This window comes from Malaclemys terrapin, chromosome 1 (genome assembly GCF_027887155.1).
Source record: "Malaclemys terrapin pileata isolate rMalTer1 chromosome 1, rMalTer1.hap1, whole genome shotgun sequence".
Taxonomy (NCBI): Eukaryota; Metazoa; Chordata; order Testudines; family Emydidae; genus Malaclemys; species Malaclemys terrapin.
In genome coordinates, this window is record NC_071505.1 from 147,688,563 (window position 1) to 147,713,855 (window position 25,293).

Here is a 25,293-nt window from a genome sequence, read left to right on the forward strand (position 1 = left end):
GGAGTCCTCTGAGCTCTTTAAGTTTGATTACCCTGTAAGGTTAATTTCCATACTGATTTTACAGAGATGATTTTTACCTTTTTCTTTAATTAAAAGCCTTCTTTTTAAGAACCTGATTGATTTCTCCTTGTTTTAGATCCAAGGGGTTTGGATCTGTATTCACCAGGGAATTGGTGAAGGTTTTTCAAGGCTTCCCAGGGGGGGAATCCATTGAAATGGTGGCAGCGGAACCAGGGCTAAGCTGGTAATTAAGCTTAGAAGTTTTCATGCAGGCCCCCGCATTTGTACTCTAAAGTTCAAAGTGGGGATACAGCCTTGACAGGGTGTGTGCACCAGAGTGCTGAGCAATTCCCCAAGCTGAGTTCTCCCACATACAGCTGATTGCAAACTCTGTGTGATTCTACAGCTGGGTGTGTCCCTACCTGGGTGTGTGCTGGAAGGGGACTTGAGAGCCTGTCACAGCAGCATAGAGTAAAGAGAATCCAGGCTTGTGGGACAGATGAGCTCAGTGGGACCCCAGCACATCAGGTGGCACCCCGGAAGGGTGCCCATCACAGTAGGTTTCTCTTGTATCAGGCTTCATGTCTCTGTACTGTCCTTTTTTGAGTTGTTCTTCCCAGGAGAATGGGCCTGTGCAGTGGGCCTCACTGGATGGAGAGAAGGTTGTCAAATATCCTGGGTGCAATGACTCTGTTTGATCCTGTCTGGCACTGGTGGGAAAGGTCCTTTGTAGCATGGTCTTGGAGTATTGGCAGGTGTGTTGATGGAAAGATGGCATAATGTTAATGTGTAAGATGGGTGAGGTCTGTGGAAGATCAGGTGAATACACATGAAAGAAACTTTCCACAGCTGTGAAGCATATGTTGTGAACAAATGGAAAAGTCTTAGCATGATGGGATGTGCATGTGGGTGTGCAGTGCTCTCTCCATGTTTTTAATTAAATTACATATTAAATTCTGGAGAAACCTAGGGGCATTCCACAACTTCCTGTCTCCTTTGGCAGGAGGTTGGGAGAAGAAGGTGGTGCTGGCTGCTGCCAGGAATTGCAAATTGAGTGAGGAGCTCCAGCTGTGAGAGGTGGGTGTCTGACAAAGAGAACAACTAGTGAGACTGGCCTGTAATTTTTCCTACTATTGGGTTTACAGTTTGAAGGATCTTGGCAAGAAAAAGGACCAGAAGCTTAACTTTTTTTAAATACAGGAAATCTTATTTATGCATGTCTCCAGCTGCCATTTGGTAAACTATGAAAGGCAGGAGAGGGTGGAAGAGCTGGTGAAGGAGGTGGTAATGTAGCAGACTGGAAAATCCAGCCCATCATTTTCTGATTACTGTAACTCAGAATCAGCTGGGCCAATTCACCTCTTGTTTTGGGGAAAATTCTCTTCTATCCCCAAACTCCCACACCTATCTGGAGTTGGAAAGGACTTCTTAGGAGTTTGGGGGGCAAAAAGAGAGCTTATTGTGGAAATGTGATTGCGACCTTAACGATGATCTGCTAATGAAAAATTAGGGGTTTGCCCTTTGTGATGTATGAAGCAAGGCTGAAAGGTTGATTTTCTACTGTTAAACAAAAACAGGAGTACTTGTGGCACTTTAGAGACTAACAAATTTATTAGAGCATAAGCTTTCGTGGGCTACAGCCCACTTCTTCGGATGCATATAGAGTGGAACATATATTGAGGAGATATATATACACACATACAGAGAGCATGAACAGGTGGGAGTTGTCTTAGCAACTCTGAGAGGCCAATTAAGTAAGAGAAAAAAACATTTGAAGTGATAATCAAGATAGCCCAGTACAGACAGTTTGATAAGAAGTGTGAGAATACTTACCAGGGGAGATAGATTCAATGTTTGTAATGGCTCAGCCATTCCCAGTCCTTATCCAATCCTGAGTTGATTGTATCTAGTTTGCATATCAATTCCAACTCAGCAGTCTCTCGTTGGAGTCTATTTTTGAAGTTTTTCTGTTGTAAGATAGCCACCCGCAGGTCTGTCATTGAATGGCCAGACAGGTTAAAGTGTTCTCCCACTGGTTTTTGAGTATTATGATTCCTGATGTCAGATTTGTGTCCATTAATTCTTTTGCGTAGAGACTGTCCGTTTTAGCCAATGTACATGGCAGAGGGGCATTGCTGGCACATGATGGCATATATCACATTGGTAGATGTGCAGGTGAACGAGCCCCTGATGGTATGGCTGATGTGATTAGGTCCTATGATGATGTCACTTGAGTAGATATGTGGACAGAGTTGGCATCGGGCTTTGGTACAAGGATAGGTTCCTGGGTTAGTGGTTTTGTTCAGTGATGTGTGGTTGCTGGTGAGTATTTGCTTTAGGTTGGGGGGCTGTCTGTAAGCGAGGACAGGTCTGTCTCCCAAGATCTGTGAGAGTAAAGGATCATCTTTTAGGATAGGTTGTAGATCTCTGATGATGCGCTGGAGAGGTTTTAGTTGGGGGCTGAAGGTGACAGCTAGTGGTGTTCTGTTATTTTCCTTGTTGGGCCTGTCTTGTAGGAGGTGACTTCTGGGTATTCGTCTGTCTCTGTCAATCTGTTTTTTCACTTCAGCAGGTGGGTATTGTAGTTTTAAGAATGCTTGATAGAGATCTTGTAGGTGCTCCTCTCTATCTGAGGGATTGGAGCAAATGCGGTTATATCTTAGAGCTTGGCTGTAGACAATGGATCGTGTGGTGTGTCCTGGAAGGAAGCTAGAGGCATGTAGGTAAGTGTAGCGGTCAGTAGGTTTCCGGTATAGGGTGGTATTGATGTGACCATCGCTTATTAGCACAGTATTTCCATTTCCAGGACTCCTGGCTCATTCTGGGTGTAGAATGAACAGCACTTGCACAGTGAGCAGCTAGTCACTATTTTATTTTTTTCTCATTGTTCAACGTATAGCCATAGGCCTTATTTACTCCATGCTATTCAAACTCTGCTCTGAAGACTGAACTATTTATTTCTTCGTGTGCTTTTCTTTGGTGTTCATCACGGCTATTACTCATATCTGAGTGCTTCAGAAACATTAATGAGTTTATTTTCACAACACCCTTGTGAGACAAGGGGGTATTAATATCGCCATTGTACAGCTGGGGAACTGAAATACAGTGAGATTAAGGTAAAAAATATCCAATAATTTTGCCCAGTTGGAGATCCCTAGGACTTGATTTTTCCAGAGTACTTAAAATTATATATCACTTTGTATGTTTAAAGCACAGCTCCCATTGACTTGAGTTGCAGCTGTGAATGCTCAGCACTTCTGCAAATCAGACCCCAAGAACTCAATTTGGGCACCCAGAACCTGAGGAATACATGCCTTAATAACCACTTATGAAAAGTTTGGTTAAGTGACTTGCTGAGTACCATACGGGAACTATGTAGCAGAGGCAGGGCTAGAGTCCAGTTCTCAGGGCAGCATCAGCTGCCTTAACATGAGACCATCCTTTCTCTTCCTGCAATCTCTTGCCTAATTCACCACACACCTTCCAGGCTTCTGCAACAAATGAAGCAGGGGCCCAACAGACAATAGTCTCCATCACTGCACAGTCCTGCTTCTCCCTCAGAGAAGGCCCTTCATGAGAACTGAATCAGGCTGATATCCTGTGGAACAAACAGTATGTGATGAAGTAATTCATTTGCACAAGGGGGCTAAATTATTATTGCACCAGCAACTTTAATTTTGGCAATTCTTAACTTTTGAGTCCTTGACTTTGTAACTTTTTCATAAATTTTCATAGGTTCTGAGGCCAGAAAGGACCATTGTGATCATCTAGTCAGCCCTACTGTATACCACAGGCCTTAGAACTTCCCACCAAAGTAATGCTATTAATTATGTTTTTTGTGTGTAACTTTCTAAATTTAAAAAAAACAACAACTGAAAAACAGAAAATTCATCATGTGGCATATTTATACCCACATGGGTCATGAGCAGGTTGGAACCTTTAAATCAACTGCAGAGTTTTGCTGCTTGAACTAATGAACTAATTGATAGCAGTAGTAGGTTATTCTCCTCTATGTGGACCAGCACTAGAGGAGGATGGGATACTTTGCCAGTGGATTTCACAGATATTTGCTGACAGCAGAGGGATGGTCCCAGTCTTTGCTCCCAGTCATCGATTTCTTGCCCAGCAATTCCCAGTTACCTTAACCATACACCCCAGCTCCTTGTCCCCAAGCAGGTTCCATTTCTCCCTCTTCATCTGATCTGTCTCACTGCCTCCTCTCCCACATGCAGATTCCCTGTACCCACTGGCTCCCAATCCCAGCTTCTTGTCCAATCTCAGTATCCCCGTTTCCCCAACTTCTTGTCCAGCCAGTTCCAGTCTTTTCCCCCATCCTCCAGTTCCTCATCCAATCATAGAATATCAGGGTTGGAAGGGACCTCGGGAGATCATCTAGTCCAACCCTCTGCTCAAAGCAGGACAAATCCCAGACAGTTTTTTTTTTTTAACCCCAGTTCCCTAAATGGCCCCTCAAGGATTGAACTCACAACCCTAGGTTTAGCAGGCCAATGCTCAAACCACTGAGCTATCCCTCCCTAAATGTCAAGTAGGGTCCTGAGGAGACACTATCTGAAGTTGTAGGAGGATACCACAGGGGGAAAGGCCCCTCAGCCTGACCAGGAACTTGAACCCTGGACCCTCAGATTAAAAGTCTGATGATCTACCGAGCTAGCCAGGCTCATCAAACTTAGTTTCTTTCTCTCCCTCCCCCCTCCCCCAACTTCTGTCTCCCCATGCCTTTCCTCATTAGCTTCTAATCCTAGCCTCCCCACCTCTGAACTCAGTCCCAGTTTCCATTTCCCCCCACCACGCTCCAGTCTCAGTTTCCACCTACATCAAGGCTCCTAGTCCCAATCTACTTCCCCCCACACCCTTCCCCAGAAGGTCTGTCCTCTATCCCCCGGTGCATTTAAATGAAGCAGCTTCATGTGGCCAGCAGGAGGGTCATTGAAATCCCAGGAGAGACAGGCTACCTGCTCACAGTTCTGGTGCTCGGACCTGGACCCAGCCTGCAGCAATCCAGAGCTGCAATTATGGAGAACGGTCCTGCTCAGCCTAGGCTTATGCATGCCCAGTGTGGATGAAATCTTCAGGGAATTTAGCTACTAACATTTAAGAAGTCTTTGTGGAGCATGTGCAAACTATGGGTTTTTTTTTTTTTTTTCCAAAGGCTTATAGTATGGCCTGCTTTGGGCAGATTTTCACAAGAATGACAAAAGGCAAGTCCCTGCTCCAAAGCATGCTGGCACTAGTTTCTCAAAGAAAAGTTCACCAGATATTTTTTAACACAGGCAAAACAACATATTTCCCCTAGCCTTGTTCTTGGAAATTACTGAAATTGATTGAACTATTCAAAATTTATTCTATATTCAGCCTGAGACAGACACCCAGCATGGAAAAATTCAGCCCAAATGGTTACAGTTTGGCAAAATTATAAGCAACTGAAAACAGGGTTTTATAAAGGAAACTGTCAGGTAATCTTAATAATGGGCAGGGCTACAAGCCTTGCCTGTAAAACAATTGCAACCTAATTCATTGTGAAGGAAGAGGATTTTTAGATACATTGTTAAAACTCTGTGGGTTTTGTTATGCCTTTTTAACTCAAATGCCTAAGAAAAAGACAAGACAAAAATTGGCAATTCTGATACTTTTAAAGTTTAAAAAAACAACCAACGTTAAAACAAAATGGGTGGAGGTTTTTTTAGCCCTACTTTATACACCATTAAGAAGCAAAAAAAGGGGGCACAAAACCAATCCTTCTACCCTCTTGCTTCAGGTCACATTTAACTACAACACATTTAACCATGTCTCCATAGTGACAAGACAATTTAAAGTAATACCGAACAGTTCCTCCTTGCTAATGTTTTCAGCCTGACTCCATGTGCGGCTCTCTTCTCTCTCAGTTCCAGAACTACTTGGTCTGTGAATCCTGTATAGGTGAGGTTAGGAGAATATCTTATGATTAAGGAATGTCTTGTCTTTACTCTCTATTTAGGCATAATATTAGTGCATGATTTAACCAACAAGAAGTCCTCCCAGAACTTGTGTCGATGGTCATTGGAAGCACTTAACCGAGATGTGGCTCCAACTGGCGTGCTGGTGACAAATGGGTGAGTGTACAACATGCACACAGCATCAGACACATGACTCTAGCTGTCATATTACTCTTCATCCCTTATTGCTAGGGTCACTTGAAATCCACAGGAAGTTTGACCAAGTGCAGAGTTCTCAGGCGAGGTTGTACTTGGGAAGGCTGAGAAGAGCTATGGAACTGTGGAAGAGAAATGGTACTGCTGTTCCATCTCCAGAACCACTGCTGCTAGATCCTTGGGTTTTCTGGGAGTAGCCTGGGGTCAGGGGAGTATGTCTCTGTATTTCTCCTTCCCTATCTGTTAAGGCTTATGTGGGAACAGGTACATTTCCTGCTACCTCAACGTCTTCCATGGCTGCTTTGTGGCATTCAGGGCCATCTAGCAGGAATCCTCATGAAAATGTGGCTGTTTCCATGTCCTACCTGGCTTTTTTTTTGTGTGAGGAGTAATGAAACTCACTAAATCTTGCAGATTTCTTTAGTAGGATTTTTCGGGGCCTTGCTAAAGAAATCTATTCACAGAATATGTTTTCAGCAGTGCTGCACCATCTAACTGGGTATTTGTTGCTGTTTTCCCCTGTTCCTTGTTACAGGTATAAGGGGGAAGATTTTCAAACCCTGGAAAAATCTCACAGATGAGAGTGAGAGCAATGGAATTGGGGGGGGGGGGAGCAGAACCCCAATTATATGCGCCCCACAGACAGATACACAGCTGCTATTTTAAAAACACAGGGTGGAGGTGTGTCCTCCAATATCCACATTCTATGTGGCTGCAAAGAAGAAGGCTGTCTCACTAGTTTACGTGGTGGGACAGAGAAAAGGCCTGTGAAGCCAGCTGAAACAAATTAATGGAGAGTTTTCAAACTACGGCAGGAGTTTTGAATTGGTCCTGAAATGAATGGGGAGTCAGGGTAGTTCTCTAATGATGGGAGTGATATGGTATCATTCTTTTGTTTGTGTGAACATAAGAATGGCCATACTGGGTAAAACCAATGATCCATCTAGCCCTGCATTGTATCTTCCGATACCGTGGGTGCGTGGGCAGCAGCATTCTGCATCGCATCCACATTTACCCTCCCTTTTTTTCCTTTTCTCTCTGATTTGTAACATGGTCACATCAGCCTACTAGCTACTTCTGCCTTTTCCTTTCCCAGACTGGAGCCCTGACCCAACCCAGCTGCTGGTTCCTTTCTTCTCCTCCTCTCCCTTTTGAACATGCAGTGTGACCCAACCAGCCTCTCAGCTACCATTTCCTTCCTGCTCTTCTCCAGCTCATGCATTGTGATCCAGCTCATCTCTTAGCTGCTGCTTCCCACCCTGTCCTCTTCAGACAAAAGCCCCAACCCATGTCTCAGGTGCTAATTACTAGTTCCATATCTGTTTCCACTCTAAAGCTCCCAACAGGCAGTGTGAATCAACTGCAGAAACCCTCCCCCAAGTCCCGGACACAAAATACGCTTGGCCGTCAGAACACAGTATCCAAGAATCTCCCACCCACCTAGAGTGGAAAGGGCAGGCAATGGTTCCCTTTTTCTGACTTGACGGGCTATCACACTCATCTAGGTTTGTATTATTCTGTTTTTCACTGCACAGGGACTATGACCGTGAACAGTTTGCTGATAACCAGATTCCACTGCTGGTGATAGGAACCAAATTGGACCAGATCCCAGAGACTAAGCGCAATGAAGTTTTGACCAGAACAGCTTTCCTGGCTGAGGATTTCAATGCAGAAGAGATTAATCTGGTTAGTATTTTTGCCAGAAGTTTGTTTTTCTTTAACTGTGCATGATGTTTTCCGGCAAAGAGAACTATGAGATCCCAATTACAGGAACTAGGCTACTGGTGATTGACCTCAGTGTGACTGACTAGGCACTTTACAGTGATGGTTAGTCATACCCCTTGCTAGCACCATGGAGAAATAGTAGCTGTCTTTCAGTTATAGAAAGGAGATGGTTGTGAGAAGTCAGCGGGATGGCCTAGAGGTTAGGGGATTGGGAGTCCTGTTCTCGGTTCTGCCACTGACTTTTCTTTTGAGCAAATACAGACTACACCCATTTATATCTATACCATTTCCTGGGCAAAATCGGTGGCTGGATGTAAAATGCTTGGCTGAAGTTAAGTCTGGGGAATGCAGATATAGTATTGAAGTTTTCAGCCTGCTTCCCAGCTTTGGAGATTGGACTTCCCTCTTAATGATTTGAGATGAGTCTTTAGTTCAAGATTGAGACACATCACTAGGACGCTATGGGGACAGCTTCCTCTTCGGTATTTTTTGTGGGAACAGAGGGTTTCAGTCTCCAGGGCTGTAAAACCAACACCTTTCCTTAGCACCTAGCTCACTTAATTTTCTTTTAAAGATTTTTTTTTTTTTGTCAGCTCTTTGAATAGGCAAGTGTCAAATTCTAGTTCATGTTTACAAAGCTGATGCTTCAGGACTCTACAGGAAATTCTGGCTGATTTATTTCTTTGTGGATTTCCCAACCTCATTAGTGGCTGATCAGTATCAAAAATCATTTGTCTTGTATTTAGCACTAAGGACTACTTCTCTAACATGGAATAGAAAGCTGCTCTGATGTATTTGCTTCCCTGTGCCTCTTGGGTTTTGAAGAGGATAACATCCAGAGTGACTTCCTTTGTCTGTAAACTTTATGGTGTGAGGCACTCCAATTGTACTGGTACAAACAGGGAATCTGGATTTCTGTCTCACCAGTCACATTGATGATTTCTGCATTTTAATGTGAAGAAAATCATTAGTTGGTCTGAGATTGATCTGTTCTCATTACCATTAAATTGCTCTTTCTGGAAGATGCAGCCACTGCCAGGAAAAAGTCTTTCACATAGACTTCCTCAACAAGAAGGCCTCCTTGTTTCTACTGATTACTAGGCACCCTTGATACTTTCATAATATTCTTACAATGCTGCTGCTGTTGTGAATTATCAGCTGATTGGTTCCTCCGCACAACATCCTAGGAGCTACCCTAACCACATCATTCTGCAGAGCTTGTAGACAAATGGTTCATGGCCTACTCAGGCCACTTCAGACTATGACATGAGCTGTGCCCACAACCACCCATTCAGTTGTGTGTATTTCAACCTGCAAATGAGCTTGAGCTGCCCTAAACCCTAGAACAAGGAGACCATGTTTTGTTATAGGAGTACATGCAGTCAAATGGGAAGTGAGTAACAGTAGTGCTCTGAGGCCTAGTATAGCAACTCAACATAAAGGGAGGGAGGAGAGACTAGAGTGCCAGGAGTTAGAGCTTGATGCCCCAGTGCTAGTGGTTGGGAACCACTGCTGTGGAGGACACCTCTTGCTGTACTATTAACAGACCTCCGGTTTCTGTTCTCGTGCCTTTAAAAATGTTAGGCTGCTGCTTGTTCTAAACCACTTAGTTTAGATTTTGCATTTGAAGTGGGTCTTCTAAAGTTCCCTTTAACACAGAGTTTTGGGAATGGGGTGAAGCTACCTCTTGTGAGTAGAACCCTATTTAAAAGACTGAAACTTTTGATTTTTAATCATTTCCCAATCAGTTTTGTCCTCTTCCATATCTCCTCTTTCCCCCTCTCCCTCCTCCCCCCCAAATGTCCTTCCAAATGGCTTTGGAACAAAAGTCAGTATGGGTTTGCCATGTTGGCTTTAGTGGTTATGTCTGCATGTTTCTGGGAAGAGGGCTTGTTGATTTCCTTGTATTCCCTCTGCTGGTTGACTAACTGCAGCAAAACCAAATATTTCAGCTATTGTAAATGGTTGAAAACCAAGCCACGTCTTATTAGGTTATCCGTTCTTAAAGTGACACCGATATGGCCTGTCATTGCATTCTATAGAAATCAAGCATCTTGAGAAAACATTTTGTTTAAGATGAAGAGTTGTGCTGAGTACCTGGTTATTTTCAGTAGCTTTCCTGCTCCTTAAAGAATGTTGCATAACATGGTTCCTAATTGTGAGTTGCCTTTTGTGTGTTCCAGGACTGCACCAATCCCCGCTATCTGGCTGCAGGCTCATCCAATGCTGTCAAGCTCAGCAGGTTTTTTGATAAGGTGATGCAAATTCAATTACATTTGTTGTTTTGTTTTATGTACTTAACCCTGCCTGTATACTGAGAGCTAACAGCACAGTTGGGCTCCTGCTCTCACTTGCCACTTCTTGAGAGCTGGGTTCAAATCCTGTGTGAAATTGCAAGTGAAAATGGCTTTCGGACTACTCTCCCTTAAATATTTATTTATTTATTACTATTTGTATTACAATAGCTCTTTGGAGCCCTATGGACCAGGGCTAGGTGTTGTGCTAGGTGCTATACACACACATTACTCCTGGGGGAATTCTGCACCACTGCGCAATGTAGAATTTTGCAGAAATTGTTTTTTGCGCAGATTTTCCTTTCCCCCAAAGAAATGGGCTGCTGTGCTGCTGGCCGCCACTAGGGGCTGCTGGACCTGGCAGAGCCCAGCTTGCACATAGAAAACCTTGTGGGGGAAAGGGAGAGAGTAGAGAGTTCTTAGCAGCTGCAGTTCCCCGCATGCCCTAAGGGAAGGAGATGGCAGCGCACAGGAAACTCCACACAAACCTGGGACTGAGCATCAGGCTGTTTCTCCTTCTGGATCCCTGGGCTCTGAGGGGTGGGTGGGGGGGTAGGTGTCCGGGCTGGGGCGGGCCATGGCTGGGCTCTGTGCGGGAGGGGTTGTGGGTGTCTGGCCCCCTGGCTGGGCTTTGGGGGGAGGGAGCAGAGAAACAGGAAGTGGGTTGTCATAGGGGTTTCTTTAACTCTCTACTTTGGGGGGAATTTTTGTGTGTGTCTGTATTGTTACAGACGTACCTGGTGACGGTATTTTGAAATAAATTACCAAAATAATTGAAACTGGTGTAATTATGTAGTGTTATTTTGACAAATAAAATTTGCAGAATTTTAAAATATTGTGTATAGAATTTTTAATTTTTTGGCACAGAATTCCCCCAGGAGTAACATATAACAAAGACACTCGCTGCCCTGAAAAGCTTTTCAGTCTAATACTGGTCTGCATTACAGACTTGCCAAAGAGTTTGTTAGTTTAATTTAACTAAGTCACATTTTAGATGAGACTGAAGACTCTGACAGCAGAGGTTGTGTAACTCATTATTGAATTTTGTTGTCTGAGTTATATGGGGAGCCCAGAACATGAAAAAATTAAGTGGTGAATGGGAAATGTTCTGTCGGTCCCTACTGCACAATGCCTGACTCCTAGCTAGTTCTACCCTGAAAATCATCTCCGCTTCTTGAAATTCACCCATGGAAACAGAATGAGTGTGAGGGCTGGAGTCTGGATTTGATGTCTGATTCTGGCCTTTTGCTCCTTGAGCCAGGAGCACTGCAGAAGCAGCAAAAATTGGGGGAGTGGTAAATAACGAAAAAGGTAGGTCACTGATACATCATGATCTGGATGGCTTGGTAAGCTGGGTGCCAGCAAACACTGCATTTTTAGAGGGCTAAATGTAAATATTTAGGAACAAAGAATACAGGCCGCCTAAGTTCCCTCTAATCTGCACGGTTGCACAGCAGGCTATCAAGGGCCATGCAGGCGCGCAGCCACAAGGACCTAGACTGGAGAGGGGAGAGGTGCCTCTCCCCCGGCCCCAGCCTTGGAGCTGCTGCAGCCAGGGAGAGGCACCTCTCCCCTGGCCCAGCACTGGGGCAGCCTGCATCCCAAACCCCTCATCTCCAGCCTCAGCCCAGAGTGCACACCCCCAGCCAGAGCTCTGACACCCCCCCGGCACCCTAACCCTCTGTCCTACCCCTGAGCCCCCTCCCACACGCCAAACCCCTCATCCCCGGCCCCACCTCAGAGCCTGCAGCCAGAGCCCTCACCCCCCTGTAACCCAACCCTCTGCCCCAGCCCTGAGCCCCCTCCCACACTCTGAACCCCTCAGCCCCACCCCTGCCACACATCACCTCCATATTGGTGCACGTAAAATTTATTCCACACGTGGATGTAAAAAATTAGAAAGAACATTGCGGTCCGTAATTACAGGAGGGGAACTCTGTTCTGAGAAGCAGTGACTCTGAAAAAGATTTGGGGTCATGGTGGATAAAGAGCTGAACACGAGCTCCCAGTGCAATGCTGTGGCCAAATCCTTGGGTGCATAAGCAGGAATCTCAAGATTAAGTAGAGAGATTATTTTATCTCTGAATTTTGCTGTGGTGCAACCACTGCTGGAATACTGTGTCTTGTTTTGGTGTCTACAATCAAAGAAGGATGGAGAGAGTTCAGAGAGATATGAGAATGGTTAAAGGATTAGAAAACATGTCTTACAGTAATAGACTCAAGGAGATTGATTTAGTTAGCTTAACAAATAGAAGGTTAAGGGGTGACTTGATTACAGACTATAAGTACCTACATGGGGAACAAATATTTAATAATGGGCTCTTCAGTCTAGCAGAGAAAGGGATAACAATCCACTGGCTGGAAGTTGCAGGTAGGCACATTCAGACAGGAAATAAAGTGTAAATATAACAGTAAGGGTAATTAACTATTGGAACAACTTACAAGGGTCATGGTAGATTTTCCATTGCTGACCATTTTTAAATCAAAATGGGATGTTTTTCTAAAAGATCTGCTCTAGGAAGTATTTGTAGGGGAAGTTCTATGGCATGTGCTGTACAGGAGCTCAGACTAGATGATAATATTGGTTCTTTATGGCCTTGAAATCTATGTCTACATGTAGCCTGTGAAGTGGAAAAAGGGAGCAACTGATGTTGCTCTGAAATAACCCTCCAGCTGATTCAAAAGTGATAATTGCTTACTGTGAAAGGACTCTTGTCCAGCTCTCAGCTACAAGGATGGAGGCTTTGATGCTGGATGCCCAGGGTGTTGTATAGGCAGTTCTCAACTTTGACGTCCGATTTACAACGAACGGCACTTATAAGGTTTCTGAATTAACATCCTGATTCGACTTACGACGTTGGTTTCGACTTTATGATGCTTGGTCCTGCAATGGAGTGGATTGTGGTTCCGACTTATGACGCAATTGTCAGGAGCCAATTGTGTCACAAGTCTGAGGATTGCCTGTGTATTAGGGCAATACAGGGGATCTCCTTCAAGGATGTAGAAACACTCTTCCTCTTAGAAGAGAGAGTGATGAATAAAAGGGATAAGTGTCTGTAACCCCTTTTTTAAACCAGTCAGATTGGGGTAAAACCTAGCATCATATACCATGTGTACACATGGTTTGCCGTCACTGAAACTCCTCTCATTTCTGGGTGAGACTTTGCCCCAGCTTGCTGGCTCATGACTTTTTGGATTTCACAGCCTCCTCCTTCAGCCTCCTGTGACTTTTCCCCAGCCTTAATGTTCATCTCTGTCTTTTTCCTCATTCATTTACTTCGCAATTGATGTCTTGAGATTTGATTACTTCTGGGATTGTAATTCTGTAATCTCTAGGTGGGGAAGGGGATTGAGTAGCTATTCTTCAGTGTTGGAGATTTCCTGAGAACAGTTCTGTGTGAAACATTGACCATGGTATCTGCTTAGAACAATGAAACTGGACTAAAATTTAAAGTGTTGTAGCGCACTAGCAAATATCCATTGTCCCTGTGCAGGTTGGTGGGTGTGCAGTGCCCTTTGCTAGCGCTGAAGTGAGTGCTAAATATAGATGCCCAACACTGCTATTCCTGGTTAAAACAAACCTGGGGGAATAAAACTTAGTGCTTTATTTCCCACCCATCTTCCCCAGAGAAAAAACGTCAGGGTAAATCTGGAAATAGCCAAATTGGAAGTGGGAATGCTTTGGTCAAGCCACTTAGTGCTCCCTGGGGAGGGGATGGAGATGGCAGTGGGGAGCCAGGGGATCACCTTTCTCGTACAAACACCAGAATTTGGCCAGGATTTTTTTTTTTTTTTTTTTTTTTTTGAGGGAGGGGGCGGGGATAGGGATTTGCAATAGAGCAATATGAGCTGCTCCTTCTTGCCCTGTGTAGTGAGGGTACTGCTTCCACAGCATCCTTCAGCACAGGCAGTCGGGAGTCAGGATTTGTCATTTGAGAATGGAGTATCCCAACTGTTGATGTCTTTAAAGTGTTCATCGCATTATGATGGTATGTACATGCCACACCTGCTAAATTCTTTCTTTCATTGCATCCCCCAGGTCATAGAGAAGAGATACTTGTCACGAGACGGTAATCAGGTCTGTGGATTTTTCCCTGTGGATATTTTTTTGGTACAATGCTACCTGTGGGTTTTGTTGGCTGACAAGGCCCTGACCTTAAAATATGGGCTCCTGGTTGCCCAGACATAGGAGATTGTGATTCAGATGCTAGTGATGATCGGTAGTTGGATGCATGGGAAAGATAGTGCAAGTTTTTACAAGCTTCACCCACAATCTGGATGTTTTGGCTATAAAATGATAAGCAGTGAAATAACTAACAATATTGACATTTAAATTGCCACCACTGGGAATCAGATGAAATTGAGACGAAAGAGGGCTCAGTTAGCAACTCTCTCAGAGCTGTTGTTTCAGGCTGTTTTCTGCAGAAACACATGGCACCATTTTGAATCACAATCAAAAAGTTTTCTTCACAACCAGGGCTAACAATGTACATTTTTTAATGATAATTTCTGCTGCAGCTGGTGGAACTAATAGAGAAGTGCCAGTATGGTACCAGCTTAGTTGGACCCTGAACTCTTAACTAATTAATAAAAAAAAAAAAAGGTTTTGGAAGCACTAAGTAGAATATGGGACCTGGACTCTCCCACCTAGGACAAGTCACTTCATCCTTCTGAGCCTCACAGTGTTTCCATCTGTAAAATGAGGGGGAATAATAATACCTTGCTCTTATGTAGCACTTTCTATCAGTCGATTACAAAGCAGGGTAGTATCATTATCCCCATTTTACAGCTGGGGAGACCGAAGCACCTATGAGAGTGACTTGTCACCTAGTAGACTAGTGGCTGAGCTGGGAATACAACCCAGGACTGACCTACCTCAGAGAAGTGTAGCATAGGCGCTGAATTTCTAATCTCCCTGGCTCCACCCAGGCCTTGCCCCCACTCCACCCCTTCCCGCAGTGCTCCACCTCTGCCCTGCTTCTTCCCGCCCTGCCTCTTCCCCACCCAGTTCCGCCCTCTCCCACGAGCGCGCTGCTCCCTCACTCACCCCCGCACACTCCCCAGTGCCTCCTGATGCTGTAAAACAGCTGATCCGCGGTAGGTGCTGGGAGGGAGGGGGTGGCGTTGATCGGTGGGGCCTGCCAGCGGGCAGGAGGTGCTGGGGGGTGGGGGGAGCTGATAAGGGGGCTGTTGGTGGGTGCTGACAACCCACCATATTTTTCCCATGGGTGCTTCAGCCCCGGAGCACCTATGGAGTTGGCGCCTATGAAGTATACTGAGGTTTAATTCATTCACGTTAGTGAAATGGTTGCATATTATAGTAACAAACGTCATGGAAAAACGTGTATATTAAAAAACTGTACAGTGCTTTCTTCCTTTTAGGGAGGGAGAAAAAGTGAAAATGAAAGCCGGAAGTGTATTATTTCAGTTGTTCATGAGAATTTTTTATCTGCATTTTTTAAACCAAATCTGTTTTCTCCTATTTCATCCTGGAAGGCTTTTTTCCTCTGGTAAAAGAGAATCTCTGTTCCATGGCGATAATAGCTTAATGCAGGAGCCTGTTTTTGTTTGTTTTTTGTTTTAAAGCCATGATGCAAGATTACATTATTGTGTATGATAGGTTTTAGTGGCTAACCAAGGATTAACTTTCTTTTCTTTATGGCCAAGGGCCAAAGATTACAGCCCACAGCCAACTACTCTGATCTGCTCCCTTGTTGACAGTGCAGAAGCTTAAACAAGTCAACATACATAGTGTAGAGAAACAAACCCAACAAGGACTTAAGAGCTTCAGTACACCCCCAAGTGTTATGTTTGAAATGATCTGCTTCTTGTACATATAATAAATGGGCTTCAAAATATTCTGCAGTGGGATCTGTTCTTCCCACTCATGCTTTGAGAAATTTACATGGTAAAACTCTCCTAAGCATGGATGGAAGAATAGACCCTAAACGTATGTTGTGGGGTTTTTTAAATCATGCCTCAGCATATGCATCTTGCCTTTAGCTTGCAGCCATAGCATCATTCAGATCTCAGATTGTGGTCAGACCAACCCGGCGTTGGTGGGGAAACCTCCACAAAACACAGAGGATGCTCTAGGAAATGTGCTGTTGATTCTGGTTGCTGCATTCTGCCTTTCGAGTCGATAGTGGACTAACACCCGAGTGTAGCGCCGGGATGCTGTGCTATCTTTTAGTTGAGATATAATAACCACAAGTGAGGTAGACCTCAGTTTTAAGGAGCCCATAGCACTTTTGACAAAAGTTTGATTTGTAGCCCTGGGGTGCTTCTACATTTGAACTCTAATAATTTTGCCTCTATGGCTTCCCATTGTAGTTTTAATTGGATATGCTATTCTTAACTGTTGTATAGAGTTGCCTAGTTTCACTCCAGAGCTGACTGCATTTTAGTGATGGGCAAAGTGATCCCTATGCATCCACTTTGTCTATCACTGTAAGTTTGTGAAGCACTTTGAGTTGAAAGGCCCTAAGTCTTGTACTTCTCCGGTGAATTGACATTTCTGCTAAAATCTGTGGCTTTCTCAGGGCTTGCCTACACTGGAATGGTTCAGTGGCACAGCTGGACTGTTACAGCTGCATGGCAGTAGCACTTCAGTGAAGATGCTACCTATGTCGACAGGAGGTAGGTTCTTCCATCGGCATAGGCAATCCATCTCCCCAGGAAGCAGTAGCTAGGTCAATGGGACAATTCTCCTGTCAGCTTAGCGCTGTCTACACTTGGAGTAAGGTCGCTTTAACTGTGTTGCTCAGGGGTGTGGAAAATCCACACTCCTGAGCAACATAATTATACTGACCTAATTCCCTAGTGTAAACTAGGATACAGTCTACCATTGTAGGGTATAACTCCAGCAGGCTGTTTTATTGTGAAGTCTACATTAGCTTGCCCCTCACCCCATGTTTTCAGATGTACTGCTTTTGGCCAGTTCTGATATTTTTCTTGATTGGGCACCACCGTATATTTTGATGCTGCTTTTATACAGTAGGTTGATTGTCCGGGGTTATTGTGACAGAGCAGTGAGAGAGGCTGCATGTCTGTTGGGTGAGCACCTCAACTCTGCCCATGTGTAGATGGAGGGATGAGCTGACTCCTAAACCATAATCTTGTGGACAGCTACATGAGATGCTGCCATGAGGACAGCTAATGTAGTACAGGATTAAAGAACCATGGACCTCTTTCTGTTGTGGGATTGTGTGTGTTTGTAGGCACTCTGCAGTGTAAATCTGTTTGAAATCCCATTAAGCAAGGAAGCTTGTGGTGGTTTTGAATAGACTTTCTTTGTAAGCACTGATTCTCACAGTGTAAGCACTAGCTGCACAAGCACTTTCTGCACATGTACAGCAGAAAAATGAGTGCCGATACCTTACTGCAGCTTTTTTCATTCTGATGGATTTCGCAGAGCTTCACAACTTGATAAAGGCTGTTACGTCAATTACTGCAAAACTGCAGCCAACTCTGGGGTAGAACACAGCAGCTGTTTAGTACAGCACAGTAATGGTGTACAACAGTTTAGAAAAGGAAACAAAGTCTCCTAAATACAATTGAAATTGCAGAAGGATTTAGCGAGGAACAGTGTAATAAACCAAGGTGGAATTTGGCTAGGACAATAGTGCTCACACTGCAAGTCTTCGATAAAGCCCCAGAAGATCTATAAGGCAAGTGGTCAGGACCTCACTTTTACATTTCATTCAAAAGATGGTACATCTTAGGAGCATGCTGAAGCACTAGGTCTGTCCTGACTCAGAAGGAAGCGTGGGATGGGAAGGAGGTAATGTTGTCAACTTGGTAACATGCGTGTTAATGTGGCCTGGAAGGAATTCTTGCTGGTTCTGACATGGTGACTTATCTTCCCTATCTACAGATTCCTGGCTTTTCTGATAGAAAAAGATTTGGAGGTGGTACATTGAAGAGCCTTCATTATGACTGAACACTGCTCACTGTCCAGAGACTGAATGGAAGATGAGTTTTCTCTCCGTTTGCAGCAACATTCCTATCCCTGTTGGACTCTTAAAGGCAATGATCCTCGTGCCAGGCTTTGGCCAGCAGGACTATGGAAGCTACCAGTGCTGATGAAGGCACAAGGAAGAATCCCCCAAATCTGTTTTGGGGTCCAAACTCTCTCCTAGGCTTAAGAACCTTGTGGAAATACTGGATCTTTTTGAATTGGTGCAATAAATTCTGTGTTTCCCACGCTGTTGTAGGAAACATTCTCATTCACAGCATGCATGTGTAACTTTCCCCCCCATCTTGGAACATTTATGAACACTCTTCAGTGAATTATGCTAATTTTACCACTAGCAGCAAAGGAACACTGAACAGGCGTCTCATTTACACTAACATAAAGCAAAACAAGCAAGCAAAATATTAGATTGTATAAGTAATAGGATGGAAAACAGTAGAAAGCCATCATATAAATCAGTGGTATAGCCTCAACTGGAACTCTCAGTTCTGCGTCACCCCATGGGGCATAACAGAAATAGAGGTTGTTCAGAGACAGGTTCTGAAAATTATTAGAAGCCTGAAAAAAAATTCCCCATGAAGAGAGAATGGTGTTTATATTGCTGTTTAGTTTGGTATTTGTAGTTTAGAGAGTACAGAGAAAGTAAATCAGGTACTCCTATTTATTTTTTTCTCCTAATACCAGAACAAGGGGACATTTAATTACATTAAAAGGCAAGAAACTTAAAATTCATGAAAGGAAGTATATTTTTAAAATGTGCATGTGGAACTCAATCTGACAATCTATATTTGAGACCATAAGCTTAGTGGATAAGACCAAAATATAAATCATAAAAACATCCACAGTTAGAATAGAGTGGGTAGAAAATTACGCTTAAGGATTGGACCTAACCATGAAGTTTTGGGGGTTAGAAAGAAAATTCTCATATGAGAAAATAATTCCTCTGAAGCATCTGTCATTAGTGATTGCTGAAGATAAGACACTAGACAAAATGAACCACTGGTCTGAGCTATTACAGCAGGTTCTGTACTCTTAAATATAATGTTTTATTGTATTGGGAGAAAAGAAAAAGTGTTTGAGGTAATTAAATGGGCATCCCAAAGCTCTAGTATTATATGCTTTCCTTTCCTCTCTCTCACAATAACCTTATAATGGTTTAGCCTGGGCTAGAGGCTGACTAAGAGCTAGTGTTAAATATAAATACAAATTAATAATAAATGACGGTAGAGGAAAGTAAAATATTGGTGTGAAATGGACAGTAGGCTGAGTTCTGCAGACTCCACATTACATCTGCATGCAGCTCTTCTCTGGCTGTTGATTGGGAGTAACTGAGTGCTGCCTATTGCTAGCAAAGCAGGAATGACAGATAGGATCACCAGACCTAACTTATGAAAAGTAAAAATATGAACACTTTTTACTTTCCCTCTCTCTAGCACCTTCCACAAGAGACTTGAGAACATTTTACAAACCTGAATGAACTAAGCCACCAAGCATCTGGGTGAGGTGCAGTGAGAATCAATATCCATATTTTATGGGCAGGGAAACAGGTACTAAGACACTGGGACTAAAGTTTTCAAAATCTTCCAGTTTTGGGTGCCCTGTTAGAGACAGCTGCAGAAGTGCCATTAGGGGCACCTTTGAAAATGAGAATCCGCGTGATTTTTCCCAAGATCACACTGCAGGGTCAGGAATAGACTCCAGGAATCCTAATTTACAGACTTGAGCTTTTAACCGTGAGACTGTTGTCTTCTAAAATAAATCACTGAAGTCCCTGAATTAGTTGTGGTATGTTCAGTGAAACCATAGGTTTGATTATGAAGAGAGCACACAATAGATTCCAAATTTAGCCTCTCAGTATCACATTTAAGAGTGACAAGATGGGAGTCCCTAAGCAAAAGCTTTGTGCACTGCTGATATACTAACCTTTTTCTCAGCAAGGAGGGCTCAGCAGTTTGACCTCTATTCCTAGGGGTTGTGGCTCCTTTCCAGTTGATAAACCAGTGGTCTGATTGGGAATGGCAAACTTCATGCATCTATTCCTTATGTATAATCAAGTTGCAGGGGCAATTTAGGGAAGGAGTATGATTGAGTGGTTAGAGCACGAAACTGGAAGTCAGGAGTTTTCATTTCTGTTCCCACCTCCCTTGCAAGCCTTGAGCAAGTCGCATCACCTCTCTGTCTGTTTCCTCACCTTTAAAATGGTGGTCGTTCTTCACAAGATGATCTGAGGATTAATTAGGCCGAAATGCTCCCCACTTCTTCTGTGAGCAGAAAGGAGCACAAACCTGCAGAAGGGGACAAGCAGGTTAGGCGCCTGCTCTGTGCCTTACTTTCTCTCTCACCCTGTGGAAATCCCTCTGCAGCAACTGGGATCCACAGTGTTTGAGGTGTTGTGGGTTGGCGGGAGCCACTTTCTGTTTCATCTGATAGCAGATAAATCACTGCTGCAAGCAATAACAACAAGTTCTGCCTGCAACCAGGGCTCAGATTGGGGGAAAACAAGTTATGGAACTCTCTGAAACTCCGCCCACCGACCGCCAAAGGGCTGCGCGCTCATCACACCAAAACAAGACATTCCCAGATTACACTGCTCTACAGCCAAAATGCTTCTGAAATAAATGTAGTCAAACTTTACTAATTCTGGGTCACTGAGAACGAAAATGATGCTTAAAATTATTGATTGGCTCTAGTTTTCAAGATATACTATTGGGTCAGTATATACGATCCTTGACTTGGGAATGGCGGAGGATAAGTGAGTTATAAAGGGAAGGGATCTCAATTTAAACCAGAAATGACTAAAATACATCTTTGACTGGATCTATGAATAAATCTATGACTGGGTTTGGACAGTACTTGCTTTTTAGGCAAAACAATGAATGATGCAATCTGAAGCTGGTATTGTGTCATACATGATATGAATTGCATCATGTTATTCCTAGAAGTCATGGATGATGCAATCATAACGAAGCTTACATCACTCTGCTGAACAAATTGCCCTATATCAGCTCTAGAAATCATACAGTGTCGTGCTCTCTTATTTGTCAGTGTTTGATTTTGCAAAGGGACACATTTCTGTTTAGCCAAAATGAGCAGAGATGCCTCATACTTGTGTGAACAGTGCAGATAACTTCTGCTAGGTTTGTGGTGAAGTGACTTTTGCATCACAAAAGCGCAGTATAACCACTATGGTTAAGAAAGCCTATCACCTTTATTTTGGCTGCAAAATTGGAGATCAGGACAAGAGGTGGGCCCCACATATATGCTGCAACACTTGTGCAACAAATCTTCGCCAGTGGTTGAACAGGAAAAGGAAATCTATGCCTTTTGCAGTGCCAATGATTTGGAGAGAGCCAACAGATCATACCAGCAATTGTTACTTCTGCATGGTGCTTCCAGTTGGGAAAGGTGTGTCAAAGAAGAAAAAGTGGACTGTGCATTATCCAAACATTCCATCAGCTATACGCCCAGTACCCCACGGAGAAGGACTGCCAGTTTCTGATGCACCAGAATCATTCTCACTTGAGTCAGACGAGGAAGAGGATGAAACTTCTGGTCCTGAACCATCAATGTCACAGGACCCACATTTTCTCCCATCCTCCTCCTCTGAACCACACCTCATAACACAAGGTGAACTGAATGACCTTGTCAGGGATTTGGAACTACCAAGAGTAAGGCAGAGCTGTTGGGCTCCAGACTACAGTAGTGGAATCTCCTGGTAGGTGATGTTAGGGTTTCCATGTTCCATGACCGTCAAAAGGATCTTGTCCCATTCTTGTTCATGGAAGGTGATCTTGTAGCCTGCAACAACATCGATGGTGTGATGGCAGCCCTCAACATTGTTCACGATCCAGATGAGTGGAGACTGTTCATTGATTCATCGAAGACGAGTCTTAAAGCTGTTTTACTGCATAATGGCAATGTTTTGCCATCAATTCCAGTTGGTCAAGCAGTCCATATGAAGGAAACCTATGACAACGTGAAACAACTTTTGAGGTGCATAAACTATGACCAACATCAGTGGCAGCTTTGTGGCAATTAGAAGGTTGTTGCTCTCTTGCTTGGTCTGCAGACTAGATACACAAAGTACTGCTGTTTTCTCTGCGAATGGGATAGTCGAGCAAGAGATTCCCACTACATCAAGAAAGATTGGCCACTCCGACAGTCATTGAAGCCTGGGAGGAAAAGTGTTCAGCATCCACCACTTGTTGAGTCAAGGAAGATTTTGTTACCACCCTTACACATCAAGCTGGGTCTGATGAAGAACTTTGTCAAGGCCATTGACAAAACACAAGCAGCTTTCAAGTACCTCCGTGGAAAATTTCCAAGGTTAGGTGAAGCTAAGATAAAGGAAGGTGTCTTTGTTGGTCCTCAGATTCGTGAACTTCTTCGAGGTGATGCATTTGACTATGCACTGCGTGGCAAGGAAAAGATGGCATGGAAAGCCTTCCAGTTAGTGGCAATACATTTTCTCGGAAACAACAAGGCAGACAACTACAGGTTGGTGGTGGAAAACCTCCTCAAGGCATACAAAAGCCTTGGTTGCAATATGTCACTAAAGATACATTTTTTGCACTCTCATCTAGATTTTTTTCCACCGAACTGCGGAGCAGTGAGCGATGAGCACAGCGAGCGATTTCACCAGGACATTGCAACAATGGAGAAACGCTATCAGGGCAAATGGAGCCCATCAATGCTTGCAGACTATTGCTGGACAGTGACAAGAGATGCTCCATTTAATGAATACAAGAGACAAGCCAAGAAGTGCTGAGCAGACACTGAATAGGACTAAACTATGTCCATAATAGTTTTTTGCCTTTTGTTTCATAATACATTTTATTTATATAACCCTTTTGCTGATTTTTAAAGTGTTACATAAACAGGACAGGTGAAATATTATCATGTAAAGCAACCATAAACACATGAAAAGACCTAGGTTTACAATTTATGATTAAAACTCTATCTACACAATATACATAGACATAAAATATAAAAACTTAAATATCTCAGAAACAGTAGTCAATTAGTTGTTTTAATTGTTATATTTGAATTCAGCACATCAAAATACATAATAAATAGCACATTTTATCTCTGAAGCAGACGACTTCTCAAAAATTGTAGACCAGTGTAATATAATGCCCATTAATAATATTAATATTGAGCAAAAAGAAGAACAGGAGTACTTGTGGCACCTTAGAGACTAACAAATTTATTAGAGCATAAGCTTTCGTGGACTACAGCCCACTTCTTCGGATGCATATAGAATGGAACATATATTGAGGAGATATATATACACACATACAGAGAGCATAAACAGGTGGGAGTTGTCTTACCAACTCTGAGAGGCCAATTAATTAAGAGAAAAAAAAACTTTTGAAGTGATAATCAAGCTAGCCCAGTACAGACAGTTTGATAATAAGTGTGAGAATACTTACAAGGGGAGATAGTCAATGTTTGTAATGGCTCAGCCATTCCCAGTCCTTATTCAAACCGGAGTTGATTGTGTCTAGTTTGCATATCAATTCTAGCTCAGCAGTCTCTCTTTGGAGTCTGTTTTTGAAGTTTTTCTGTTGTAATATAGCCACCCGCAGGTCTGTCACTGAATGACCAGACAGGTTAAAGTGTTCTCCCACTGGTTTTTGAGTATTTTGATTCCTGATGTCAGATTTGTGTCCATTAATTCTTTTGCGTAGAGACTGTCCGGTTTGGCCAATGTACATGGCAGAGGGGCATTGCTGGCACATGATGGCATATATCACATTGGTAGATGTGCAGGTGAACGAGCCCCTGATGGTATGGCTGATGTGATTAGGTCCTATGATGATGTCACTTGAATAGATATGTGGACAGAGTTGGCATCGGGGTTTGTTACAAGGATAGGTTCCTGGGTTAGTGGTTTTGTTCACTGATGTGTGGTTGCTGGTGAGTATTTGCTTTAGGTTGGGGGGTTGTCTGTAAGCGAGGACAGGTCTGTCTCCCAAGATCTGTGAGAGTAAAGGATCATCTTTCAGGATAGGTTGTAGATCTCTGATGATGCGCTGGAGAGGTTTTAGTTGGGGGCTGAAGGTGACAGCTAGTGGTGTTCTGTTATTTTCTTTGTTGGGCCTGTCTTGTAGGAGGTGACTTCTGGGTACTCGTCTGGCTCTGTCAATCTGTTTTTTCACTTCAGCAGGTGGGTATTGTAGTTTTAAGAATGCTTGATAGAGATCTTGTAGGTGCTTGTCTCTATCCGAGGGATTGGAGCAAATGCGGTTATATCTTAGAGCTTGGCTGTAGACAATGGATCGTGTGGTGTGTCCTGGATGGAAGCTGGAGGCATGTAGGTAAGTGTAGCGGTCAGTAGGTTTCCGGTATAGGGTGGTATTGATGTGACCATCGCTTATTAGCACAGTAGTGTCCAGGAAATGGACCGCTTGTGTGGATTGATCTAGGCTGAGGTTGATGGTGGGATGGAAAGTATTGAAATCATGGTGAAATTCCTCAAGGGCTTCTTTTCCATGGGTCCAGATGATGAAGATGTCATCAATGTAGCGCAAGTAGAGTAGGGGCGTTAGGGGACGAGAGCTAAGGAAGCGTTGTTCTAAGTCAGCCATAAAAATGTTGGCATATTGTGGGGCCATGCGGGTACCCATAGCAGTGCCGCTGACTTGAAGGTATATATTGTTCCCAAATGTGAAATAGTTGTGGGTGAGGACAAAATCACAAAGTTCAGCCACCAGGTTAGCTGTAACATTATCAGGGATACTATTCCTGATAGCTTGTAGTCCATCTTTGTGTGGAATATTGGTGTAGAGGGCTTCTACGTCCATAGTGGCCAGGATGGTGTTTTCTGGAAGATCACCGATGGATTGTAGTTTCCTCAGGAAGTCAGTGGTGTCTCGAAGATAGCTGGGAGTGCTGGTAGCGTAGGGTCTGAGGACAGAGTCTACATAACCAGACAAGCCTGATGTTAGGGTGCCAATGCCTGAGATGATGGGGCGTCCAGGATATCCAGGTTTATGGATCTTGGGTAGCAAATAGAATACCTCTGGTCGGGGTTCTAGGCATGTGTCTGTACGGATTTGTTCCTGTGCTTTGTCAGGGAGTTTTTTAGCAGATGGTGTAGTTTCTTTAGGTAATCCTCAGTGGGATCAGAGGATAATGGCCTGTAGAA

At 43.6% G+C, this 25,293-nt stretch overlaps 1 protein-coding gene across 1 annotated transcript in view; it reads left to right on the forward strand.

Annotated features, from left to right (window-relative positions):
* Window positions 1–18,373, forward strand: part of RABL3 (RAB, member of RAS oncogene family like 3) — a 37,903-nt gene extending 19,530 nt beyond the window's left edge. The window contains exons 4-8 of the mRNA XM_054042976.1: window positions 5,996–6,110; window positions 7,685–7,835; window positions 10,058–10,129; window positions 14,208–14,246; window positions 18,045–18,373. Coding sequence (XP_053898951.1) covers window positions 5,996–6,110; window positions 7,685–7,835; window positions 10,058–10,129; window positions 14,208–14,246; window positions 18,045–18,110 — 443 coding nt within the window. The 3' untranslated portion in view covers window positions 18,111–18,373. The remainder of the gene's footprint in view (window positions 1–5,995; window positions 6,111–7,684; window positions 7,836–10,057; window positions 10,130–14,207; window positions 14,247–18,044) is intronic.
* Window positions 18,374–25,293: the final 6,920 nt, after the last annotated feature.